The sequence below is a fragment of the Pseudonaja textilis genome, chromosome 8 (genome assembly GCF_049901715.1).
Source record: "Pseudonaja textilis isolate UNSWEBS1 chromosome 8, rPseTex1.2, whole genome shotgun sequence".
Lineage (NCBI taxonomy): Eukaryota > Metazoa > Chordata > Lepidosauria > Squamata > Elapidae > Pseudonaja > Pseudonaja textilis.
Window position 1 is genome coordinate 18085570 of NC_141997.1, and position 23998 is coordinate 18109567.

General features: G+C 34.7%; 1 protein-coding gene across 1 annotated transcript in view; it reads right to left on the reverse strand.

The window, feature by feature from the left end:
- Positions 1–209: 209 nt before the first annotated feature.
- Positions 210–23998, reverse strand: part of GABRG3 (gamma-aminobutyric acid type A receptor subunit gamma3) — a 415770-nt gene continuing 391981 nt past the window's right edge. The window contains exons 7-10 of the mRNA XM_087938441.1: positions 12003–12155; positions 6620–6816; positions 5079–5108; positions 210–4120 (exon numbers count right to left, since the gene is read on the reverse strand). Coding sequence (XP_087794567.1) covers positions 3842–4120; positions 5079–5108; positions 6620–6816; positions 12003–12155 — 659 coding nt within the window. The 3' untranslated portion in view covers positions 210–3841. The remainder of the gene's footprint in view (positions 4121–5078; positions 5109–6619; positions 6817–12002; positions 12156–23998) is intronic.

Below are 23998 nucleotides of genomic sequence, written 5' to 3' on the forward strand. Positions count from 1 at the left end.
AGCTTGATACAAAAAAAAATGTAACTGGATCCCGAACTTGCACCAATAATCAAGAACTGTGCTGTATGAATGCAGCATTCTGGATTAGGTTAATTGGCGCAGAACATATGAAGCCTCAAATATCAAGTTTAATGTGCAGGATTTATTAAATTCATGAGAATAAGAACACTAACTCTGTTAAATTTGAGTTTTGTTCTGAAGTCATCCACTTTTGGACCCTGGTCTCTGGTATACCACTCAATGGCGAGTGTGATCAAGAAAGATTCTCCATGTCTTTTTTAGAGAAAGATATTCCAATCATGGTATCCTCTTCCTGTTCATTGGGACCAACACCAAGCTTTGAAAGCTTTCAGATCAGCTGAAGACTTGTCAGTGTTAATTACTCTTGCTGTTGGGTTTTCATTCTTGCTATCCTTTATTATGGTTTTAAGCTGAAAAATATTTTTTTATCTTGATACCACAAGGTTGAGATTGCTTATTAATGATGAAAATTAGATAATGCATTATCTAAGTAATTATTATGTTTGACTATGTACCATTAAGTCAGTATTGATTCTCAGTGACCATGTAGACAAATTTCTAAATAAATAGTATTAATAATAAATAAAAAGGGATCCTTTATATTATGTGGGAAAAATAGAAAAATAATAAAATCTAAAGCCATTACTATATAAGGAGCCTTTATAGATTAATTGAAAAGTTTCAAATTTTTTTCCATCTGCTCAATTGTGGCTGTTTGTACTCCTCAAGGAGAAATGTTTCATAAGACAATAAAAATAAACAATACTGGCATCAATTGCATTTTTGTGAAACAATAGCACTTTGTTCACAGATCACTGTCCTAAAACTTGCCTTGTGGATACTAAAAAAGAATAATTCATATTGGCTATTGAAGGCCACAAAAAATGTTCATGGAACAGTGAGCTGCTCCTAAAAATAAGAAGAAAATGCTGAAGAAAAAGAGTTGATTGCTATGGAAATATAAATCATTTGCAATGCAACCAATGGTATTGAAACATGTCTGGATTCCACCCATGAGTTAATCAGAAAATGAGGAATGTCAAGTCTGAAAATGAGGAATGCCACTGATTGTGTATGGTTAGACATTTTGATTAGCACCGCTCAACAAATGACAGCTGCACTCATACTGCCTCTGAAAAATAATAAATAATACATTTGCTACTTTTCAACACTCCTTGGAAGAAAAGTATTTTCAAAATATTTTGAATCCCAAAATGTCTGATTAGGTTGTGAATTATGTTCAACTTGTCTATATCTGATTTTAGAGTTCAGGAAATAAAACCTTTATATTGTTCACACTAACCAAGACATATACAAAATAGTTTGGCTAAACTAATATGTCTGCTTTGATTCCAGAGACCAGGAGGGTGGGCATAACTTTATTTTCTGTTTGATTGTATCAAATGTCTTGTTTAGATGATATACAATGGAAAGTGAGACAAATATACAAATCCTATCCTATGAAATATTTGTTCTGGTTATATATGTTATAAAATTGCATACAAAGAATGCCATTTTATCTACGGTGTGACCGTTCTCCACAATTATTCTACCTCTGTGTGTCATCTTTCCAGTTAGTTTAAACAAATTAAGTTTGCAGTATCCTAAAAATAAAGTCCAATCCTGATACCAACAAGCAGTAAGTTCAATATAACTTCATTAGCTGAGGATTTACAGGATCCATTGCCAAAAAAAACCCCTCTCCTATTTACATAGGCCATAGGCTATTGCATGTAATTCTTTGTTTTTGTAACAGTGCCTTGTATTTACTATATGAGTTTTACTATATATTTTTAAACACATCTTTCTGGAAAAAAAAATACTTTGGTTCTTGAAGTTTCATAAAAATTGAGAAGAAATGAACTGGAAAAAATCTGATATCCATATTTAAGTTGAAAGACTTCAATGTCTATTAATAAATTGTGTGCTAATTTTTTTCCCCATCTAAAATAAAAAAGTATATTTTTAGAAAGCTTTTGGTAAATTTTAGTACATTTTTTAACCTAGCAATCTTACTGAATTAGCATTTACAATTCTGCAGCATTACCTACTAAAACTGAATTTAGAATATGTAATAGACAGTAGAAGCATCTTTATTTTAGATAAAATCATCATTGGTCTAACTAACTGCCATGTTTTAATATCAGCAGATCTCTATGTGGTTCAGAAGTTCTTTTCAGCTTTATCTGAAAAAGCCAGAATTGAAACTTATACCCTCTTCATAGAAAACATATTTAACTACCAAACAATAATACTTTCCTTTCCTTTGATATTAAATATTCATTTCCTTGAATAAATAAGTTCTTAATTTTTCCAAGGAAAAATGAGACAATATAAAAGAAAATGAAATGTGCACGGTACTTAAATATTTGGAGCACATAAAATGAGTCCTCAGGTTGATAGTGGGGGAAAAAAGGCATTTGATGGTATCAGCTACACTTTTAAAAGTACTGTTATGCTTAGAGTTTGAAAGGAGGCAGGGAGAACAAAGTTTTTTTAACAGTAGATATACTGTTTGTGGTAGAAATACAAATAAATAATCAAATAAATAACTATTGAGACATTGACATTAGCCTTCTAGAATTGGACTTGTCTATAATGAATATTTTACAACAGAAGAATGTATTATTTTCAGGAATTTAATATCTGAAATGTGTTCCAAAAGTACAAAATACATTTTCCAGTTTAAAATCTCCTAGTTAAAAAAAAAAGTCCTAGTGATTCTGCATCACTAAATTTTTTAACTTTTAATTGAACTCCCAATATCTCATTTTCTTGCCAAGAAAATCCTATCTGCATCCTTAAGGCTCCTACAGATCTGGTAAGAACAAAAGCCACTATTGTGCCATCCAAAGATCACTTACCAGGTGAGAATATTAACAACAAGGACTTCTGCAGTTGTGAAATGAAATGAAAGAATCCAGTTCACAAGTCAAATGGTGCAAAAATAGGATGTGCAATTTAACCTACACAGAACAGGGATTGAGGCACATGGATTTTAATTAGCACAGATACAGTAGATCTTATTCAGGCTGGAACTAGAGGGCTTTTTTACCCTGAAAATAACAGTGAAAACAAATAGTAAAAGTATGGAAGAAACTAACCTTATAGCTTGGAATGAATCGTACCTTTCCACTACTATTACATAGAAAGTCATCTTACACAGTACTGAAAGCAAACTGAGCATTGCAAGAGGTTTATTCCAGAAATCAATTCTGAAGTATTTGCCCAAAATGTGGAATATTAAACTCTGTGTTTAAAAAAAGAAAAAAAAAATCAACAATTTTGTGAAAAACAAATGTAAAGGTTTTTTTTTTTGACATCATGCCTTTTCATCTCTGAAAAAGACCAGAAACAACATCTTGAAACCTGTGAAGTAAACTGAAGTGACTTTTCATTGAATTCAGATTCTCCTCAAAACAAAGTTGTGGAGAACTTCTACAAATACAAATCTGCTTCCAGAACAAGTTTAAAAGACAGAAGTAATGTAAGAATGACTATTCAAAACACCCCTATCTTGCTTATCTGTATGCTACATAGTTAACTGTAACCCAAAGAAAACAGCAATTTCTCCATTGTATGAGAACAATTAAGATAAACATTGTTACGTGATTGTGTCAGGTGTAGTTAGCAAAAAATCTCAGATGTGAAGTGACTTTTTTTTTCTTTTAGACAAAACAGTAAATAAAAACTTCTTTTTCTTGAATGAGAAAAAGTAAGTCGATTTTTCAGGCTTTCAAATGAAACCATTCAGGATCCGTCTTTTCACATATTCCCCATCCATAAGAAGTAGGAAAAACACAGTTTTCTTCACAGTTTTCTAGAGATAGAGGTATCCAACCCAGTAGACCAGGTTAAAAAGCAGGAACGATGTAGGGAAAAAGACTCTGGAATAGGAGTCAAGTTCTAAGATGTCTATGTGTATCCGCCCTTTCCTCCAGGAACCCGATTTGCATTCTTCATAACAGCAGAAAAAACTCTGACAGTCTTTCCCATCCAGACACTCATAGATACAATTGTCTTCAAATTCTTGCCAGTACATGGCATTGTTCAGTGCGATGACTGTAGGGGGAGGTCTCATCTCTAACACAGAGTAATTCTGCAAAAAAAAAAAAAAAAAAAAGAGAGAGAGAGAAAGAGAGAGAGACAAAGAGGCTGTACTATGGCAACCACAGAAATCTTGATGTGTCCTGCGTCTAATACAGGCAATCCAAAGAAACCATGTTGTTCAGCTTTTCTTTGACACTTTATATGCCAAGATACATACATCTGGATGTCACAAAGCAGCGAAATATAGAAGAGTATATTTTGGTGAGTGGAAGTAGGTTTTGGAAGGTGGAGTATCCAACACAATTTTTTTCTGGATGGCACTCAGGTTTAAAGGAGCTTTCCCTATTTAAAAACCACTATGAAAAAAAACACAAAAGGACACCTATTTTCTGCCATGTTCCCATGAGCTTTTCTTCACCTTGGCTTCAGTGTACAGGTGAGACAGACATATGCCAGATTTTCGGTATCTGGGCTGGTATTAAGAAAATATTTTGCTTCTTATTCTACCTCCATGCATGGGGAACCTCAAAATGTATAAATTGAATTAGGCTCTGCCAGACATTTCCTTGCATTGACATCAAGCAGTGATTGGAAACAGATACAGAACAGGGATGGGCAAAGTCTAAAACGAATGTTGTGTTGTGATTCATCTTTTTGATGAATCAGGGATTTATGAGGACCCAGATCATTAGGGGGAATATGCTGACTCTGTAAACCACTTAGAGAGGGCTGTAAAGCACTGTGAAGTGGTATATAAGTCTAAGTGCTATTGCTATGGCTATTATAGGTAGCACTTGAAAACTACCCAAAAACCCAAAGGCAATTTTATTGATTTCCCAATGTGAAAAGGTAAGGGGAACATACAGATTTAAGACGTACTATGATGGCATGGTTCTTTAAGACTGAGCAATAATAATAGTTGTTTAATTAAAATTATAATGGTATTTAATATAAGATGTTTACAAATAAAATATAAATAAAATAAGTTTTAAAATATTCATACTCACCATCATGTGACCAAAGCTGACATCAGGCAGCTCAAATAAATAAAAAAGTAAAGTATAAGAACACAAGTTATAAAACAATGCATTTTTGATATTTCAATTATTAAGGAAATCATAAAAGATATCATAACAGTGTGTCTACAAAAAATTACTTCCATTAATTCAGAAAGATTACTATTGAGTAAACATGAACAGAGTTGCCTTATCTTATCCCATTTATTTTTGATAAGTATCCACTTTATGTAACAAGATCCAAGACAACATATACGCTTTTACCTTTTCATGCTTTCATTGCAAATTGCTTAAATTGTGACCTTCAACTCAGCAGAGCAGCCATATGATTCACCTGTAGCTGCAATTAGCACAAGGAAAAAGGTGGTTCCCACCAATTTTTTTGTAAACCTAACCCCAATACCAGTCCAAATTCTAACCCTTGTATTGATTTCAAGTAGAAGTGAGTTTTCAAATATCGATTTCTTGGCTACAGAGCATAAATGAATATATTACCTGGGATTTAAAACAAAGTAGCTATTTTTTTCTTTTTTCTTTTTTTTTTGATAACAGGGAAGTGATCTATGGGAGTAAATTCTACTAGTTCAAACAAAGAAAAAAACCCAGGTTTGTATTATAGGTTCTAGTTAACTACAAAATCATCACATTTTGCAGCATTGTTTCATGGGGCTTTAATAGCCTGGTCATTTCTATTTGTATGAACATCAATACTAATTAAGGGTCTGCTAAACTTTATTTGGAGTCAGATGTGAGCAATCTCACATTCATGTTTTATAAAGATGGAAAGGTTGCAACAAGCAGGAAAAGAATGAAAATTTTACAGGGCTATACATTTATGAACAAAGCCAGGAATTTGCTGTTTTTCTACTTTTAAAACATTTTCTTCGTTTTAAAACTATATTAACATTGATTGAATATGTGGCATCAAATCATTGTTGATTCTCATGGTCGATATTAGTATTATTTACAGATTAAAGTTTTGCAAGGAACAACTTCAAAATGATGAAATTGTTGCTAGCAGCTGGGTTTTAGCTTGAGTAAAATCATTGTAGAATTTAAATGCAAGGTTGTCAGTAGAGGCATGACTGAACTGAACAGTTACTACCTGTAAGACCAGACCCTTGTCAGTTTGATGATCCACTGTCATTATTCTAATTTATGAATTTGTTATAATTAATTCAATAATTTATTAGACATGGTTATTTTACATTACATACCCAGATCCCTGAATTTCTGTATAGTACCTTAAAATACTAGAGGCGTTTATCAATCAATCAATCATATTTATACTGCTGCATATCTCATGACCAACACTTTCAGTTGGGATAAAATGAAAAAGAATAAAATAAATGTGGTGAAAGCATTTCAGTGCACTAATTTCAGTGGATTTCTAGGACAAAGGACACTTACAGCGAACTCCTATTAGACAGCATTAGCCAAAGTGGTTATTTAAGGTCTAAATCCAATTAATTACTTATCTGTGTGATAATGCAGAAGAATTGTGCTCCATTTTCAATAGGACTTTATCTTACCGACTTTTTCTTTTTTGCACAGTGTGGCTTCCTGCAACTTGAGTAGTAGTTCAGGGTTGCATACTCCATCAAAGCAGCGAAGACAAATAAGAAGCATACGGTCACAAAAAGATCCATTGCAGTGACATAGGAAACACGTGGCAAGGAATTTCTTGCAATGGTGCTCAGAGTTGTCATGGTTAATACTGTCGTGATACCTGGACAATAGAACATAATTTTCTTGTAATATTTCCAGAAATGTAGCTATCTTCAATTTTAGAAAAAAAATCTTACTTATTAGAGCATGAGTTTTGTTAGACTGTAACCTGGATTCCTTAAGAAATTTGATCTTTTTGAATTTCTGTTCCTGATTATATCTTCTGGATAAAATTTTAAAGGACATCACTTGAGTTTTAAATGGCCGTACAGCTACATTTAGAAAGGAAACGATATTTTCGGTAAACTCACAAGAAATGACATGCTTCAATAATATAGACAGAAACCACCCACCTATAAGCAATCCCATCCATGTCAAAAATGTTAATTATATCATTGCAATTTAATCCAAATGAATGGATTCAACTCCTCTTCCAATTGAACTGATTGTTGCAATAAAAAAAAAACTGAAATGAATGTGGGGTGAGGAAAAAATCTGGAAAGAAAAAAATAGACCCGTAGAATATAGTATACTTGTGACTACAATTGAACCCAAAATTTCTGTTGCTAAGCAAGACAGTTGTTAAGTGAATTGTGTCTCTTTTTATGACCTTCTTTTGCCACATTTGTTAAGGGTTAAGTGAATTATGGGGCTCCCCCCACTGGCTTTGCTTGTCAGAAGCTAGCTGGGAAAGTCATAAATTGTGACTCTGGGACACCGCAACTGTCATATACATACATGCCAATTACCAAGTGTCCAAATTTTGATCATGTGACCATGGGCATGCTACAATGGTCGTAAGTGTGAAAAACAGTCCCAAGTCACTTTTTCCAGTGCAGTTGTAACTTTGAATGATCACTAAACAAACAGTTATAAGTTGAGGACTACCTGTGTTTTTCTGAACTCTTAACGTCTGAAAAACATATGAAGAAAGCAAGTGCACGAAAATGTTGTTTTATTGAAAGCTTCAGGAACTGCTTTATATACTTCAATAAATTATTTGGTATCTGCTCATTATTTTTTTCCTGTGCATTCTTTATTACATCATATACCCTGTATTGCAAATGAAGAGTTCGCTAAAGCCGATGAAATCTTTAATTCATATAGTTGGAGCACTTCCCAGCATTTTAAAAATTGTTATCATCAGATGCATTAACATTTACAGTCATGGATCATAACTGAATTAAGAGAGTGACATCCAGAACTTTTTTGGCCCAGTAAATTTCCCTATTCATTCTAATTAAATAACATTAAGTAACTTTAACAAGTAATTCACTAAGTAACATTAAGGTTACTTTCAGCAGCAAGCTAAATTGCAGACAAATATCCCTTGAAATATATTTGAAATCAGGCATTTTACTATTTTACTTAGCTATTTTACTATTTATTTTACTATTTCTGTTAAAATATCCCCACCCCCTGCAGCTATGTTGAACAAGTAAGGTGAATCAACGACTATAATTAGGAGAGTAAAGGATAGTTTACTACAAAACTCTTAAATCTCGTTTTCATTTCTGTGTTTCTATATTGATTAATTCAGTTTGTTTATTGCCTGAAACACAGAGAAAACTTACAATCAGAATCATATTGTGATTTCTTAAATGATACTGTGATTTCTGTTGTCTGTAAATAGTCCATAATGGGTTACCAGAACATTGCACAAAATCTCCCATTTTAACTTTGATCAAATAAGCCAATTTTACATTCCTTCCTTTTTACTTCTAATAGTCTTAATCTTTAATTAATTTTTTTTAAAAAACCTAAAATTTGCAAAATGTGAATCTTTTATTCAATACCTCCAATGCTGCATGCTTTCAACCTTGCAAATTTCTCACAAGTCAGAAAGCATTCAATTAGTGAGATGAAAATACTATGGCAGGCAATTTAACTTCAACCTATGCCTCCTCAGAGTCAGACTGGCAATATAGGATATATTGAGAGATATAACAAATAGCTATTGGAAAAATCAGGACCAGGACTTTTTGTCAATTGTGTAAAACCACTTAAATGTAAACATTTAAATTTCTTTTAGTTTTGGATTGAAGTCACTTGTAATAAAAATGGAATTCAAGAGTTTGCTCTCTCATACCACACTTTTGAGAAATGAAAGCTACTTAGAACTGTGTCTGATTTTTCCTTCTCTGTAGCATTTTGCCTAATTTAAAAAGGGAATGGGTTTAGATAGCTCAGATTTTTATATGCCACCAATAGAAATGGTTTAAAATGTTTGTTTTAGGCATATCATACTCTATAACCATAGAATAATAGTCAAAGACATGAAAACAATTAATTCTGGGCTTCATGCAAATTCTACTAAAGTATAAAATCATTTCTAGGGTGGTCTTGAATAGTTTCTCTGTTCACACTTGTAAAACCTCTTTCACTGAAACTTCAGAGGATATCAAATATTGATTGTAAACTTTGAACCTATTAATTATTAACAACTCCCTCCCATAGCCTTTTAAACAATTGATAAAGGCTTCGGCCCAAATATTTTATCTCTGAATATGAATGCAAGTTATTATTTAAACTTCCAGCAGAGCATTCATGTGTGTAAGTCTGTGACATTAAAAAAAAATCTACTGGGAAAATGGCCAATATGTGAACTGTTTCTTGAATCAGTTTTGAGTTGCTCAGATCAGAAAATATTGGTAATCAAAATGCTGCACAATATGCAGAGACAAAGTATGCAGTTAGGATTCCTACCTATCTCAAAGGGAAGAGCAAAATAAAATGCATGCTAAGGTTCCTGTGCCATCACACTGTGGTTTTAGGCTTAACTTAGCTAAAACAGTAACTCCATTCCAGGGCCAGTCATGAATATAAACTCTGAATTCCACTTATTTTAGCCCTTTGTCATTGGCTTCTTGAACAAGTTCCAAAAAAACCCTTAAGCCAACCTGTGGATTTCCCTCATGATTACTGATCTCATCTAAAATTGGTTCATTACATTTAGAAGTAAGGTACAAAATTTGAAAGCTCTAATTGCAGTTGCTCATATGTTCACATTTGTATGTTACATCTCTGAGAGCCCAGATGTGAAAGCTTTTCAGTTATGAGACCTATTTCATAGGTTTTTCAGCAGACTAGGTGCCACTAGCAATCCTACATCAGTTAATGGTTGGTGGGTCCAAAATCAACATGGTGGAAAGTAGGTAGAATTTGAAAATAATGCAAAGGTTTCCATGAAACTAGGCACAGGATTGTGAGAAATTTCATATAAGATTTTGCTCAGCTCTTGAGAACATTGCTCTTATATCTTACATTTGTAAGTTTATACCTAAAATATATAAAATCATACAGAGGAAATGGTTTTTCCATAGTGGCTTATTGTGAAGACTTTTCCATTTCACTGAGTCAGCCAGAGGAGGGCCATGTTTAGCTCATATAGAGATCTCTGAATCTCAAACAAGTTTTTATTTTTTATTGGAAATAAGTCAATGATCTCCAATTTAGTTTCTGTCAGTGAGAGCCTTTAAGATTTGAAACAGTAAGTGAGAGCTTTGAAGAGTATTACTGAGTAGGAAGTTGAGGAAGAAGACAGTTTTAAGTCAGTGTTCTGCTGTGAAACAACATGTGCACATTTGCAGTTCACATATCCTTTCTTCACTTTTCTTTTATAAAATGCTTTGCCTTCTCGTAGGAGATTGTGAGATTGTCAAAGGAAGCTTAGATATGATGAAAACACATTGGGTCTGGTTCACATTAGTGGGTAAGTAGCTTTGCTTCAGTGGGAAGAAGCTATAAGTAGTAAAATTACAGGAAAAGAGCATTAGCTAGCAGGAAGCAAATATTTGGGACATCAAGTAGCCACTTACTCCAGCTATCACCATCCTGTCATGCAGTGCATGGAAGGTAATGATGCAGATTTGTTTAGCTGCTAATAAATTTTAAAACTACTTTCTAAGTTTCATGACTATCCTATACAATCCATGCCCTGCTGTTTACCAAAGCATTGGATGCCAAACACGGACACTCAAGGCAGATGAAGATGAATTTGCTCATATCTGTCAAGAAACAAATTGTTTAAGAATATTGCTACTCAGAAAAGTCATAACAAGAATCAAATTATTTAGGGGTAGGAAGAAGGGTTACAGATATTCCAATTGCATGTCCCAATAGGCCACATTTTTATATACTGAAAAACAGTCCCTATTTAATGGAAAATGCAACATATAAGTATTGGTGGAAATCTCTTTCTGTCTACATATATCCAGAGAAGCGATTATTGAGAATTAACAAATCCTTATGTAAAAGAAGCTGTTTGGTAAACTAACCTCTGATAAAACTGTAGTCACATTCTTAGCATACTCCCATAACAGAAAGAAAATTGAAAACTGCAAAGTGTTCTTCTCCATTAGTCCACAAAATCCTGATCAATAGGAACAGGGATAATTTTTTTACATTTAACGTATTATAAATTAAGTATGCTAGGAACTAGGATCATAGTAGGAAGTTTCCAGTGAGCTTGGAGGAGCCAAATTTTAGAAATATCAAAACTTTTAAAGGGTTAGGGTCCTGCAAGAGCTGGAGAAAACACTATATAATGATCATGAATGCTGACTGCTGGAGAAAAGGATTGTGATCAGGATTAGATTAGGATTCTTAAAAACAAGAAAAGGCGTAGTAAAAGCTCACTGGTTGTCTAGCTAAATTATTGGTGAACAATGATGTTCTCGCCCTTTATAAGAACCTATGTATTTAACTTAATATTATGATTGTACAAATAATATATATTTAAAAACACTGTTTCCCCCCTGATAATCTTTTGTTCAGCATCCAACCTGAAGTAAAGTTATGATGAACATTTCATGCCAATGCCATGTCTTCAAACAAACACAAAGAAAGGCCAGCTTTCCAGCCTTTTGAAAAAGAACCTTTGGGACAACCATAACATGGATGACTGAGAAACTCCATAGACATTTGATGCCAAATTTGGGGAGATGGGACTAAGGAAGAGTTTAGCACATATCACTTTGGACACTGTGGAGTGATCAACAACAGCCGAAGAAAAGCTAAGAAGATACAAAAACCAAGAGATTAATAGTAGAACACCAGGAAAATGATATGAGAATTCATCTTTCAAACACTTCTCCAACCAGGGGCTGGGAATTCTTGCAGAATATAAACATTTGTTAGCATGGTTATCTATTTATTGAAATTAAACAATTACTCACTGGAAATACATTAGAAAGAATCGTCATTAGGCTGAAGAATGAATAAAAATATTATGCCCAGTTATCTTACCTAGGGCTGTTCTTGCTGGTGTAGCATCTTTTTTAATCCAAAATGATACCCAGGATAGGACAACAGTTAATATACAGGGGATGTATGTTTGAATAGTGAAGTATCCCATTCTTCTACTTAATTCGAAGTATATAGTCATGACTATATAATCACCTGCAATAGTAAAAACTTGATATCATTGGAAATGTAGTTAAATGCAAATAAATAATATTTCCACAACCATCTGCTGTGTTAACACTGAACCTCAGCATTACCTGATTACAGAACACTTATATCTCTTGGATGGCAAGATCAATAGGCTGGAGGACCAAGTGCCCTTCAAATTAACATAGAGATTTTGATATAGTTTTCTTGGCAACAATGGGGAACTGGTTCATCAGTCCTGAGATTTCCCAAATAAATAATTTTCAAATTCATTCTCAATGGACTATATGGTAGAAGTAGTTTACTTCTCTGTAAGCTGAAAAATAAGAAAAGCTTGCCAAGTCTACCCTGTGACATGGTGGTACAGAGAAAATAGCACACAGGGAGGACTGTGGTGTAATTGATGAGGAACTTCACCACACAACCACTATCATTGTATTAAATGCACCAGAGTTATGCTGTTTGCACAGATACAGCTGTCTAATGGATGGATCAATCAATCAATCAATTCAGGGCTACGAAATTTGTAATAGTCTCGATACAACAAGTAAAATGCCAGTTCTGGGTTCATAAAAATAAATACTGGCTCCTGCCCTCTTACCTCCAGAGGTGAGATTGGCTCTTATCTCCTGATGTTTTTTGAAAGAGCCTCAAGATCTGGCTCTGCCAAATGACTTGGGGACCCAATGGGGGAGTGGTTAATTAATAAAAACCTAATCCCACCTCCTGACACCATGTATGTTTGGCTCCTACTTTTCCCATCTGGTTTTGATGGTTTGTAATTGTCAATGGCTTTATCTGCTGTTTGCTATGACTGTTGAGTTTAATGTCTTTTCTGATTTAATATTTTATGCTGTAAGCCACTCAGAGTTCTTGGATACGAGATAGGTTGCAAATAAATTTCCTAAATAAATAAATAAAGATAACCAAAACTGGTTATAGGGGGAGAAAATAGAGTCTATAAGAATTTCAAATAGTCTTTTAAATTAAAAACATAGACTTAACAAGTGTAGGAGAATAATCAAAGGAATAGTTGAGAATGAACATCAAGGGTACAGAATTTGTTGTCTTTTTGCCATTTGGTACAGTTATCCCATGTAGTAAATAGTTTCTTGCAGTATGAGTACAGTATGAATAAGGGTCAGAGTTATCAATAAATTGCTGTAGCGAATTTGTGCAGAATGAATCCATGTCATTCATGGCTATTCTGAACTGAAGATCATTCTAGTTGTGCCAGAAAACTTTCTACTTGAAAGATATTTTAGCTGTGTAGAGAAGTTCATACTCACTATGGTTGTTTGACCCTTATACATCTTAGATAATATCAAAGTTAGCAAAATAGGGAATATGAAAAAGAAAAATGTTTCATTTATTAATTAGGTAGCTAATTATAAGTCAATTGATTATGGAAGCAGATTTAACCATCAATAATTAAGTATCAACTTTAGTTGTGCTCCTTTGGTAGGTCAATTTCAGGCATTTACTGGGTTACAAAGTTGTTTATATCCATTTAATACTGAATTTAGGGCTTGCTCTGTGACAGAGATCTCTCTGGTGGAATAGTTCATTCTGTGGTAGCATAAATGAATGTGAGGATTCCCTTTCATCTTTCAAGAAGATTTTCTTCAGAATTATCTCTGTGGAGTCTATAAAAGGTTTTATATAGAAGTGTTTAACAGTTTCCTCCTTGTATGAAAATGTTGTTGTAATGTTTCCTGGTGTAGTAGTAGAAGTATTAGTAGAAGCCATTTTTTAAAAAAAAATCATAAAATATCTAGGTCAGTAGTGCCCTCCTAATATTTTGGATTTCAAAACATCCAATAGTTTTGCCAAAAGCAAAAAATGATGGATTATGAAGTTCAAAACTTCAAGTCTTGTCCATTCATATAATTGACTAATCTCTAGTCTTTATGAATCATTGTGCCCATTAAAAATCCAATTAGCTACAGCAGCAGACCTATAGATTCAATAACGATAGAGTTCTGAGCACTTTTTCATCACCATTAGTTGATTCACCAGTTGTGTTTGTTCGTGGAAGAAAAGAGACTATAGCAATTACCACTATATTTTATCTGGGTGTGACTCATGAAACAGCCTCAAAACCTGAATTGGTTCCAAAAGAATTCTCTGCTGCTACTATTCTTAGTAAAAATTATATTGCTATAAAATATCTACAATTTCAATAAGTTTTCTTTAAAAATTACATTGCATACAGGACTCAAAACCCTAGAGAATATGTCTTCTATTTCTAAATTTGTAGATTAAAGTTGAGATCCGAACTGCATTGAGGATATTACCTTGTTTGGGTAATGAAACATCTGCAAGAAAACAACCTAGGACTAAGAGCACCAAGAACCCCTCATTTCAACCCTGAAACTTGAATCATTGAGTTTTCAATTATTATTATTCATCATGTGAACCACAGTGGGAATTCTTATGGAGGAACAATGATTTATAACAATAGGAAAACAAAGTGGTAACTGCTATTGACTATTTTGGAATTATCACATAACAAAAAGCATAATAAAGAATCATAGATTAAGGGTATAATTTAATTGCCAGAGAATGGATAGATTGATTTGAAGATTAAATCCTGAAGTAGCAACTGCATTCAAGGCTATATTCTTTATTCCTCTCATTTCATGTTAGAAGTATATTATGTTCAGCCTTTATCTACATAAGTGCTTTCTTTCAATCTGTTTGTTCAAAGGGATGCAATTTTCATACCCATATGTTCTTGGGACTGTTTCCCATTTAGCTGCAATTCAAACTGATAAAAAAACAAAAAACTTCATTATGGTTCTAGAAACAACCAAGAAAGAAACTAATCAAAGGAAAGAGTCTTTTTGGTGGGGTGAAGGGAACCCAACAGAGGTGGTATTCAGCAGGTTCTGACCAGTTCTGGAGAACCGGTAGTAGAAATTTTGAGTAGTTCAGAGAACCGGCAAATACCACCTCTGACTAGAGATTTTACAGTATCCTTCCCCTGCCACGCCCTCCAAGCCATGCCCACAGAACCGGTAGTAAAAAATTTTGAATCCCATCACTGGAACCCAACTTTTCTTGCTGAGTCAACATTGTCTCATTATTAACCAACATTGCTGAAAATTGTTCCTAAATACAGTCTTACTACATTTGTTTCACTTCTAAAACTGCTGGGTATTTAAACTTTTTCAGTGACTGTCTATGCTGAGAAATTTACTCAACAGTATTTCACTTAAATACATATTGAAAGATATGGTTGTTTTAATGCAAAAGTAAACAAAATGCAATAGTTTGGGAGTTATGTATAGCTTTTGCCTTTCCTCTTTTTTGCCTTTCCTCCTTTCCTTAACCCAAAATAAGATTTTCCTCTGAAATAGGGCTACTGAAATGAAAGGTAGACCTTTGTGTTACTTCAATCACTGCAGGCACTATAAATAAAACATCTAGGCTCAACATATTCCCCAAAGCCTTCTTGGTTGATTGTACCTGCTCATTTTATGTAGTTGGTTTAAAAGAAAAATAGTACTAACTTCTATTTTTTGAAAATGTCTTCTTGCTTATTTTATGCATTAAGTTTTATTGGGATTCTTAGAGTAAAGTACAGGTAGTCTTCCATTTGCAACGGTCACGGGATCAAAATGTGGATGCTTGGCACCTGGTTCATATTTATGATGATTGCAGTGTTCCAGGGACACAAGATCCCCTTTTGCAACCTTCTGACAAGGAAAGTCAACGAGGGAGCGGATTCACTTAACAACCATGTTACTATCTTAACAACTGCAGTGATTCACTTAACAACAGTGGCAAGAAATGGTAATAAAATGGGGCAAAATTCACTTAACAAATGTTTTCCATAGCAATAGAAATTTTGGGCTCAACCGTGGTTGTAAGTCGAGGACTACCTGTAGAACAAAGTAATCAAAATACTTAAAATCCTCAGTCTAGTGGAAAGAATAGCATTCACATGGCACTAAACAGTAAAACAAATTAGATATGAGTTTCCCTCTTCCCTCATCTCTTTCAATATATTTGAATTTTCTCTGGAATTAAATTGCCTTAAATCCAAATATTTCATGTTCACTTATTCGTTACTCGGGTTACATACCTTTTAAGGAACTGGAAAATAGAAACAAATGATTTTGGGGTGTAAGCCAAGAGGGCTTGGGGAAAATTTAGAGAGTTGCTGCATAAAGGAGGAGGAGCCTCTGTGGCACAGTGATTAGAGTTCAGTATTGCAAGCTACCTCTGCAGCCAGCTGCTTACAATTTGGCGGTTCAAATCCCACCAGGCTCAAGGTTGACTCAGCCTTCCATCCTTCCGAGGTGGGTAAAATGAAGACCCAAATTGTTGGGGGCCATATGCTGACTCTGTAAACCATTTAGAGAGGGCTGTAAAAGCACAATAAAGCAGTATATAAGTCTAAGTGCTATTGCTATATGAAAGTTTAAATTTTAAAGCAGCTGAAGCCAATCCCAATCTGCACTCAGGTCATTTCCCCCACCACATCAGTCCAATGCCTTTGTCTCTGACCTATCTGCTTCTTTCCTCTTCCAGGGTTGGATTTTTTGCTTCATTTGGCCCTCTTTCCTTTGCTTATTTCTGCACTTCTCCCGACAATAAGCAGCCACAACCCCTTCCCCATCTTTTTGGATAAGGGGATGTCTTTCTAACCTACAGAGGAATTACTGACTCTGTCATCTGCACCTCTATAACTGTCTGGTTTGCCTCTGCAGCCAAACAAGACAGACGCTGACTTCAATGGATAATTAGAGCTGCAGAAAAAACAATTGCTACCAACCTGCCTTCCATTGAGGATTTGTATAGTGCACGAGTCAAAAAGAGGGCTGTGAAAATATCTACAGACCCCTCACATCCTGGACATAAATTGTTTCAATTTCTACCCTCAAAACAATGCTATGGGGCATTGCACACCAGAACAACTAGACACAAGAACAGGTTTTTTTTCCCGAAAGCCCTCACTCTGCTAAACAACACTATCAAACTATTTAGTAAAACTGTATTACTATTATTCTTCTCATCCTTCCTATTACCTATCTCCTCCCACTTCTGACTATAACTTTGTTGCTTGTATCTTTATGATTTATATTGTTTTTTTTACTTTTCTAGTATGTTTTGATTGCTTATTTAGTATCCTATGACTATCACTAAGTGTTGTATCTTATGATTCTTGGTGAAGATATTTTTATGTATCTTTATGTAACTTATGATTCTTGATGAATGTATTTTTATGTACACTGAAAGCATATGCACTGAAGACAAATTCCTTATGTGTTCACTTGGCCAATAAGGAATTCTATTCTATTCTATTCTATTCTATTCTATTCTATTCTATTCTATTCTATTCTATTCTATTCTATTCTATTCTATCCTATCCTATCCTATCCTATAGAATATGCTATGGTTGCTTTCACAAAATGGCTATCTGGGTGGTCCTTCCCTATCACAATATTGCTGAATACTGGATGTGGACAGTTAGAGACCTCTCATCTGCCAAATAAAAAAGTCATGGTACTATTCTTGACACTCATTTAATTCTTTCCTACTTACTTTTTTTTCTCCTTGCTTCACAAAGAAGCTGGCAAGATTCTTTTAAACAATGCCCTATTTAGTTTTCTATCATTTTCTACCATTTTAATTTTTGAAGAATGTTTACCCACAAAAGCCCTATGAGTTCAGTGATCTTGGATATAAATATGTTTTATTTTGATTGGCATGCAGCATGTCAGCCCCCTATTTTTTAAAATTAAAAGAACATGGGGCAAAGTAAGTCATCAGCCCATAGATGACCAGATACACGACACAACTTTTTGCAAAGCTGAAGGAGGCCTCACTGAATCATATATTCAAGGCTACCAGGTTGAAATGATCAAAGAGTTTCATTCTTTGGGGGAGTGGGGTTTGGACTAAGCAGTCCTATTAGGTGCCTGGAAGTCCCATTTTACCTTCCAATGTACTTGAGAAAAACCTAACTCCTTCTTTTTACTCTTACTGACAATCCTACAATAGGCATCCCAGAGAATAAGTGTGTATCTGTGGCAAATGATGAAGTATGCATTGCAACATCAAGACATGAGCTTTATGACTTCTATACTTGTGTTTAACATCAATGTGCAAGTACAAAAGACCATGGTTTACATCACAACGTCATATTATGGTGTTGAATTGGCTAGTGTGAACTCTAGCAAACTTCCCTCATTCCCACTTTCTGCCTTTGACGGTCATTTCAGATTGAGTGTTTTCCCTATGGTTCAGCAGTAAAATGTTGTCCATTTCCTTTATAATTGTACAAAGGAACACAATCAGGAACTTTCCCCCACTTTGAACTCCTTTGATAAGGTCATTCATATAGAAGAAAGAAAGTTCAAAAAGATTTTGACAGGAAAAATGGGTAATGCATTTTAACTAAATTTGTCAGTTTTAAAAGGTTTGACTGGAGTCTTGATTTTTTTGACTACCCATAGATTTTCCATTGCAATGAAAAATCAGGTGACCTTATCTTACAAAGGTATCTGATCCCCAGTCCTGACTGATCTTCAAGAAGCACTTACTATTTGGTCTTATCTACCTGGCTGTTCTCCCTGTTTCTGCACCTAGCAAGAAAACACATTTTGCTTCAGTATAGCATGGGGTAAAAGGATGAAACTGCATTCTAAATGTGCGGCGAAGTGGCTGTGAGGATCTGACATTTTTCTCCTCTCCTGCTATCAAATGGTGAATGCTGGATAATGTCAGAAAATACCACAGTTCTTTTCAAACAGGTGGAATTGATCCCTTTTACCCTACCTCAGGTACTGTTTATTTCAATATCCTGAACATAGAGGGATAATGAACCTTACATTTCCTAATTAGAAAGAACTGGTGGGGAGCCAGCAATAAACTGGATTTCTCCTGCCAGAAGAATGAATGAAGAGGTGATGATGGCCTCTTTCTTACTCGTGGTTGCAAGTTGAAATAAATCCTTGTGGTTTTCATAATAACTTCAATTTCTGATCAAAGATTAATATACTATTATAATTATAGTAGTGGGAATGAGTGAAATGAACTGAAATGGACTGACAACAATTTAGGTAAAAGCATTTATGCTGATGACTGTAAATTGGAGGAAGTATTTATGATGGCTATAAAAAGGCTTGCATTTCCTTACACTCAAGGACAGTACTAAGATGTTGTCATTGTTAAAACATTTGATGTTATTTTTAGAACCACTGTATCCCTTGGGTGATAGAGTAAAACAACCTTCCCCCTGACATTTAGAAATGTGGTTTTACTTTCAACTCAGTGGTGTTTATATGACATGAGTCAGTATTGAGTAATTTGCATTAGAGGCACTCACTCTTCCTGAGGCACTAATCTTTCATTTCTCTTCAGCAGATTGTAGCATTTTCACCAGCTCAAGGAAAATGTCAATGTTTTCTTGAATGACACTGTCTAGAGTTTGAAAAGCTGCTACCTGATATTTAGTACATAATCAATTTCATTTCATCTTTTAAGTTGAAAGGAAATACTAGCTTAGGAATGGGCACCCTCAAATGTCTTTAAAGGTCCCTATTGTTCTTTCTCTTCTATATTTTGACTTCTTGAAATATTTATTCACTAGTAATGAAGACGTAGTTTGAAATGAAAGCCGCTTCAAATAATAAAAGAACCATATTGTGCAGAAGAGGTGAACAACCTGGCGTAGAACTGAAACTTTCATTAAAAATCTATCACAGACCAGAGGTTTTCTTTACAAAGAAATACTTTTTTGACAATCATTACCTTCTCGCCCAAATAAATATTTTGGAAAAAAATGGATGTGATTTTTTTATATTTCAAAATATTCAAAAATAGTTCAAAAGGAGTTCTTTAAAAACGCTGGTATTTGCTAGAGGAATTTACATTTCATTTTTGCACGACATTTTTGTATTTTCTAACCAATGGCTTTTAAAAGTTAGTGAGAAATGGAATGAAAATCTGAGCAATTTATTTTTTAACCCAGTGACAGGCCCTAGCAATTTTGACTGATCCCAACCAAGTTAAGGAGGGTTAAACTTGGTGTGTATTTGTGTGTGGGATCATCAAGACATTTCATTAGAGCAGGCTAACTGGCAAGGGAGAAATCACAACATGGAAGTACTTTCTCTTTCCCTACTCCCACCCCTAAATTATTAGAATTCAAACTCAGTTCAAGGAAATATCTGCTCCCCCCTCAAATATATACTTTTATAGTATAAAATATTTCTTAACTCAGTGCTCTAGGTCAAGTACAATTTATTTATAAATCTCAAAATATATATACAAATAAAACATTGGACCAGAAATGTTAAAAGTAAAGACATAAACAACATGGATTGGCCCTGATCTATACATCTCTATTATCAGTTGCTATTTCTATGTCCTGGGGAGATCAAAGGACTCTTCAGTACTAATAGAGGCCATGAGGAATTGAAGAAGTGGAGGCCATGAAGTCTTCCTAGTGATGCAGCAATGATAGCTATCTGTCACTCATAATCCCCTTTTTTGGTGAATCCTGCCAAAAGTCCAACAGCTATCACTGCCTGCCTTGAAGCCTTAATGATTCCAGTCTTCAAAGTGAGAAGATTATTGTCCTTATTCTTTTTGGCTGTTCCAAGGATTTTTGCTTGCTAAACCTCTAATATTGCCTCTAAACATTTCTAATATTGCCTTTGATATGGCACAAACAGAATCTTAATTCTGCTTTCTGTGATCTCTTTATTTCTTTATTAAACAAACTCATAAGGTTGCCTGATCTACCTGTTCCATCTATCAGAAGTAACTTTAGATGGGTGAACAAAATAAAAACACAAGCACTAAAACGACCGTCTTGTAAATAAATGCTTTTAAAGGTTATAATTCTTTAGGCAAGGATTGTTACAGTGAAATTCTATAAGCAACATATTCTAGGCATTATATCGTACACAAATGAATTGCATCCATTTTTCTTTTTGCTGTTCAAACATCCACTCCTAATATAAACTTTACTGAACGTTAGTAAAGAATTATAAAAAGCAAGTCAGGTAACTTACCTTCATGAGTGGGATTCTACCTGGTCAGATCAGTTCTATAGAACCGGTTGTTGTGATTCTGCCCAGTTCAGAGAACCGACAAATCGTGCACTGACTGGTCCCTCCCCTCCCTGCCCACTCACTCCTTACCTGTCATGCACACCATCAAACTTGCCTGCATTTGGTAAGTTGCTATTTTTCCTTTTTTTCCCCCGAGCATCAGCTGTTCTGCTGTGCTGGGAGATTTAGAGTAGCTAGAAAGCAGGAAATTGTTGGATTTCTTGCTTCCTAGCTAATCCAAAAGCAGAGCTGAACCTTCCTTAGGACTGAAGCTTCTATTTTTCAGTGCAGACTCAGGCAGCAGATTGCAGAAAGGTAGATCTCTGAGTGAATCTCTGATTCTGCCAGCAACTCAATCTGCCTGTTTGCTTTGCTTAATTTTGGGTAAAAGTTGCTCTTTTTTTATAAAAAATACAATATTTACATAAATATTTATAATATTTACATACAAGCCATGCTCAGCCAGTCACATGACCAGCAAGTCACACCCACAAATTAGGCCATGCCCACAGAGCATGCAATCTCTCTAGAGTGGAAGGGATATAGTACAGATTTATTTATTTATTTAGTGTCTGGCAAGTGTATGGAAATGAATGTAGACAAATAAGCATGGACAGAAAATGTGTGTAACAAACCACAGTGAAGTTGTCTGACACAAGCATATAACTAATCACATTTTTGATGGTTGCTCATGCGAAAAGCTATATTGGCAAACATTAAATAGTTATTAATCAATGTTCAGAAAAATTCTATTACCCAAAGTGACATATGTCAGTTAATTATACTGGGAGTTATAATCTAACAGATATGGAAGGTCCAAGATTGGACACATACAGGGGTGGGATTCTACAGGTTCGCACCTGTTCTCTAGAACCAGTTGTTAACATTCTAAGCAGTTCGGAGTACCACTTGTTAGAAGAAATTACTGGCCTAATCCTGTAAGGAAGGCAAGAAGGAAACATTCTGGTGTTGCTTACAGAAACTGCCTCTCCATTAACTCTTATTACATTCTTGGCAGGACTAGACTTCCTGTCTCAGGAACTTCTCTGGAGTTTATTTTCCTTCTTTGCTGGTACTTTGCTTGTGTGGGGTGACCATTCAAAGTTACAATGGCACTGAAAAAAGTGACTTATGACCATTTTTCACACTTACGATTGTTGCAGCATCTCCACAGTCATGAGAGGCCAGGTGAGGAGATGCGTGCCTTGATGTGAATGATGGTGAGCTAGCCACGCTCAGCCAATCACACGACCACCAAACCATGCCCACCAACTAAGCCATGCCCATAGAACCAGTTGTTAAAAAATTTGAATCCCACCTCTGGAGACATACATAATCCAATATGTGTTAAGAGCTTTGGAAAGGGAGTATGGAAGAACTAAATGGATCACCAACAGTAACTTTGATTGATGCTAATACCGAGACTATGATATAACTTCTATGATTAAAAACACTTTCAGGTCGGGTATCTTGTTAACTGGAAATATGAATAACCAAGAGCATATGGAAAGATTAATGTATAAAATGTACTTGGAATAGGGAAAGCTGTATATATTTAAGTTGCATACACTTCTTCTTGAATTGATGTAGTTCTTGTGGTGGACCCAACATAACAGATGGTCTTAGAATGGCAGCTGAGGACAGATAGCTATGGGCCAAAGTCCTGAGAAAAAATATGCTTATAGGAGAAGGCTGTTCAACCAGTAATGATTAGTTTGCTCACTGTCACTGGGAACTAGCAGTCTAATCCTCCTTCAAGTGTACCATAGATTATAATGACTTACTCTGTTTTTGGTAATAAATGTTCTTTTATGGTTATAATTCTTTAGATAAGTATTACATAGAAACTCTGTAAATAGCATATTTTATGCCATGTGTCCCATAAGAATGAATTGTACCTTTTTTCTTCTTTTTCGTTGCCTAAATTTATCATCTTAAATATATACTCTATTGAACATTAGCAAAATGTTATGCTAAAAATGTCAGCTCTTGCACACTCAATGGGGTGTACTTCTGAGGAATTTGTGAAATATATATTCTAATAGAGCTTGTCCTTTTAAATCTTGAAGCAAATACCTCTCTATTTGGCCTCCCTTTGTCTCTTAAATGATGTCCAGATCTTGAAATTGATCTTTAGGAAATGTAGATATATATTGCAGAAACTCATGCAGTACGCACATTGCTTACTGCACAGGACTTCATTATCTAGCAATGAATTAAGGAAAAGCTAAGGGAAAAATGTTGACTAAGAACTAATTCCTCTTATAAATGTCTTTGACTGACATGAAAGAAAAATGACACACCCCATGTTTAGAAATAAAGAACCATAGCTCATATTTTAGTGTAGGCACCCATTCCTAACTATGATGACATCGAAGTAATAAAATGACAACACAATGCAAACTTTTTTTGATAATATGTATATGGGGAGAATGCAAGCTTGAACTTGCATTGTATGATACATGTTTTTTTAAAACCACCCTCATCTTGTCCCTGCAGATGCCTATTATTCTACTTTCACCAGGGAAGTTTTTGTGTATTTATCTATGGTAGTAACCTCTGAACTACTTTACAATATTGAAATTTTAAAAGGGAAAGCTGACCTATTGTCATGCTCTCCAAACTGCCCTAGTTAGTTAATTAGTTTGCTTGTTTGTTTGAAAAAAAAATCTAGGCTAAATAGCCAGGTTGATTTATAATAGAAATAGCCATTAAGCAATGCCTATCTAATGACTGCTGTCCATCAATTGTGTATTATTTAGGGCAATTGCTTCACAGTTC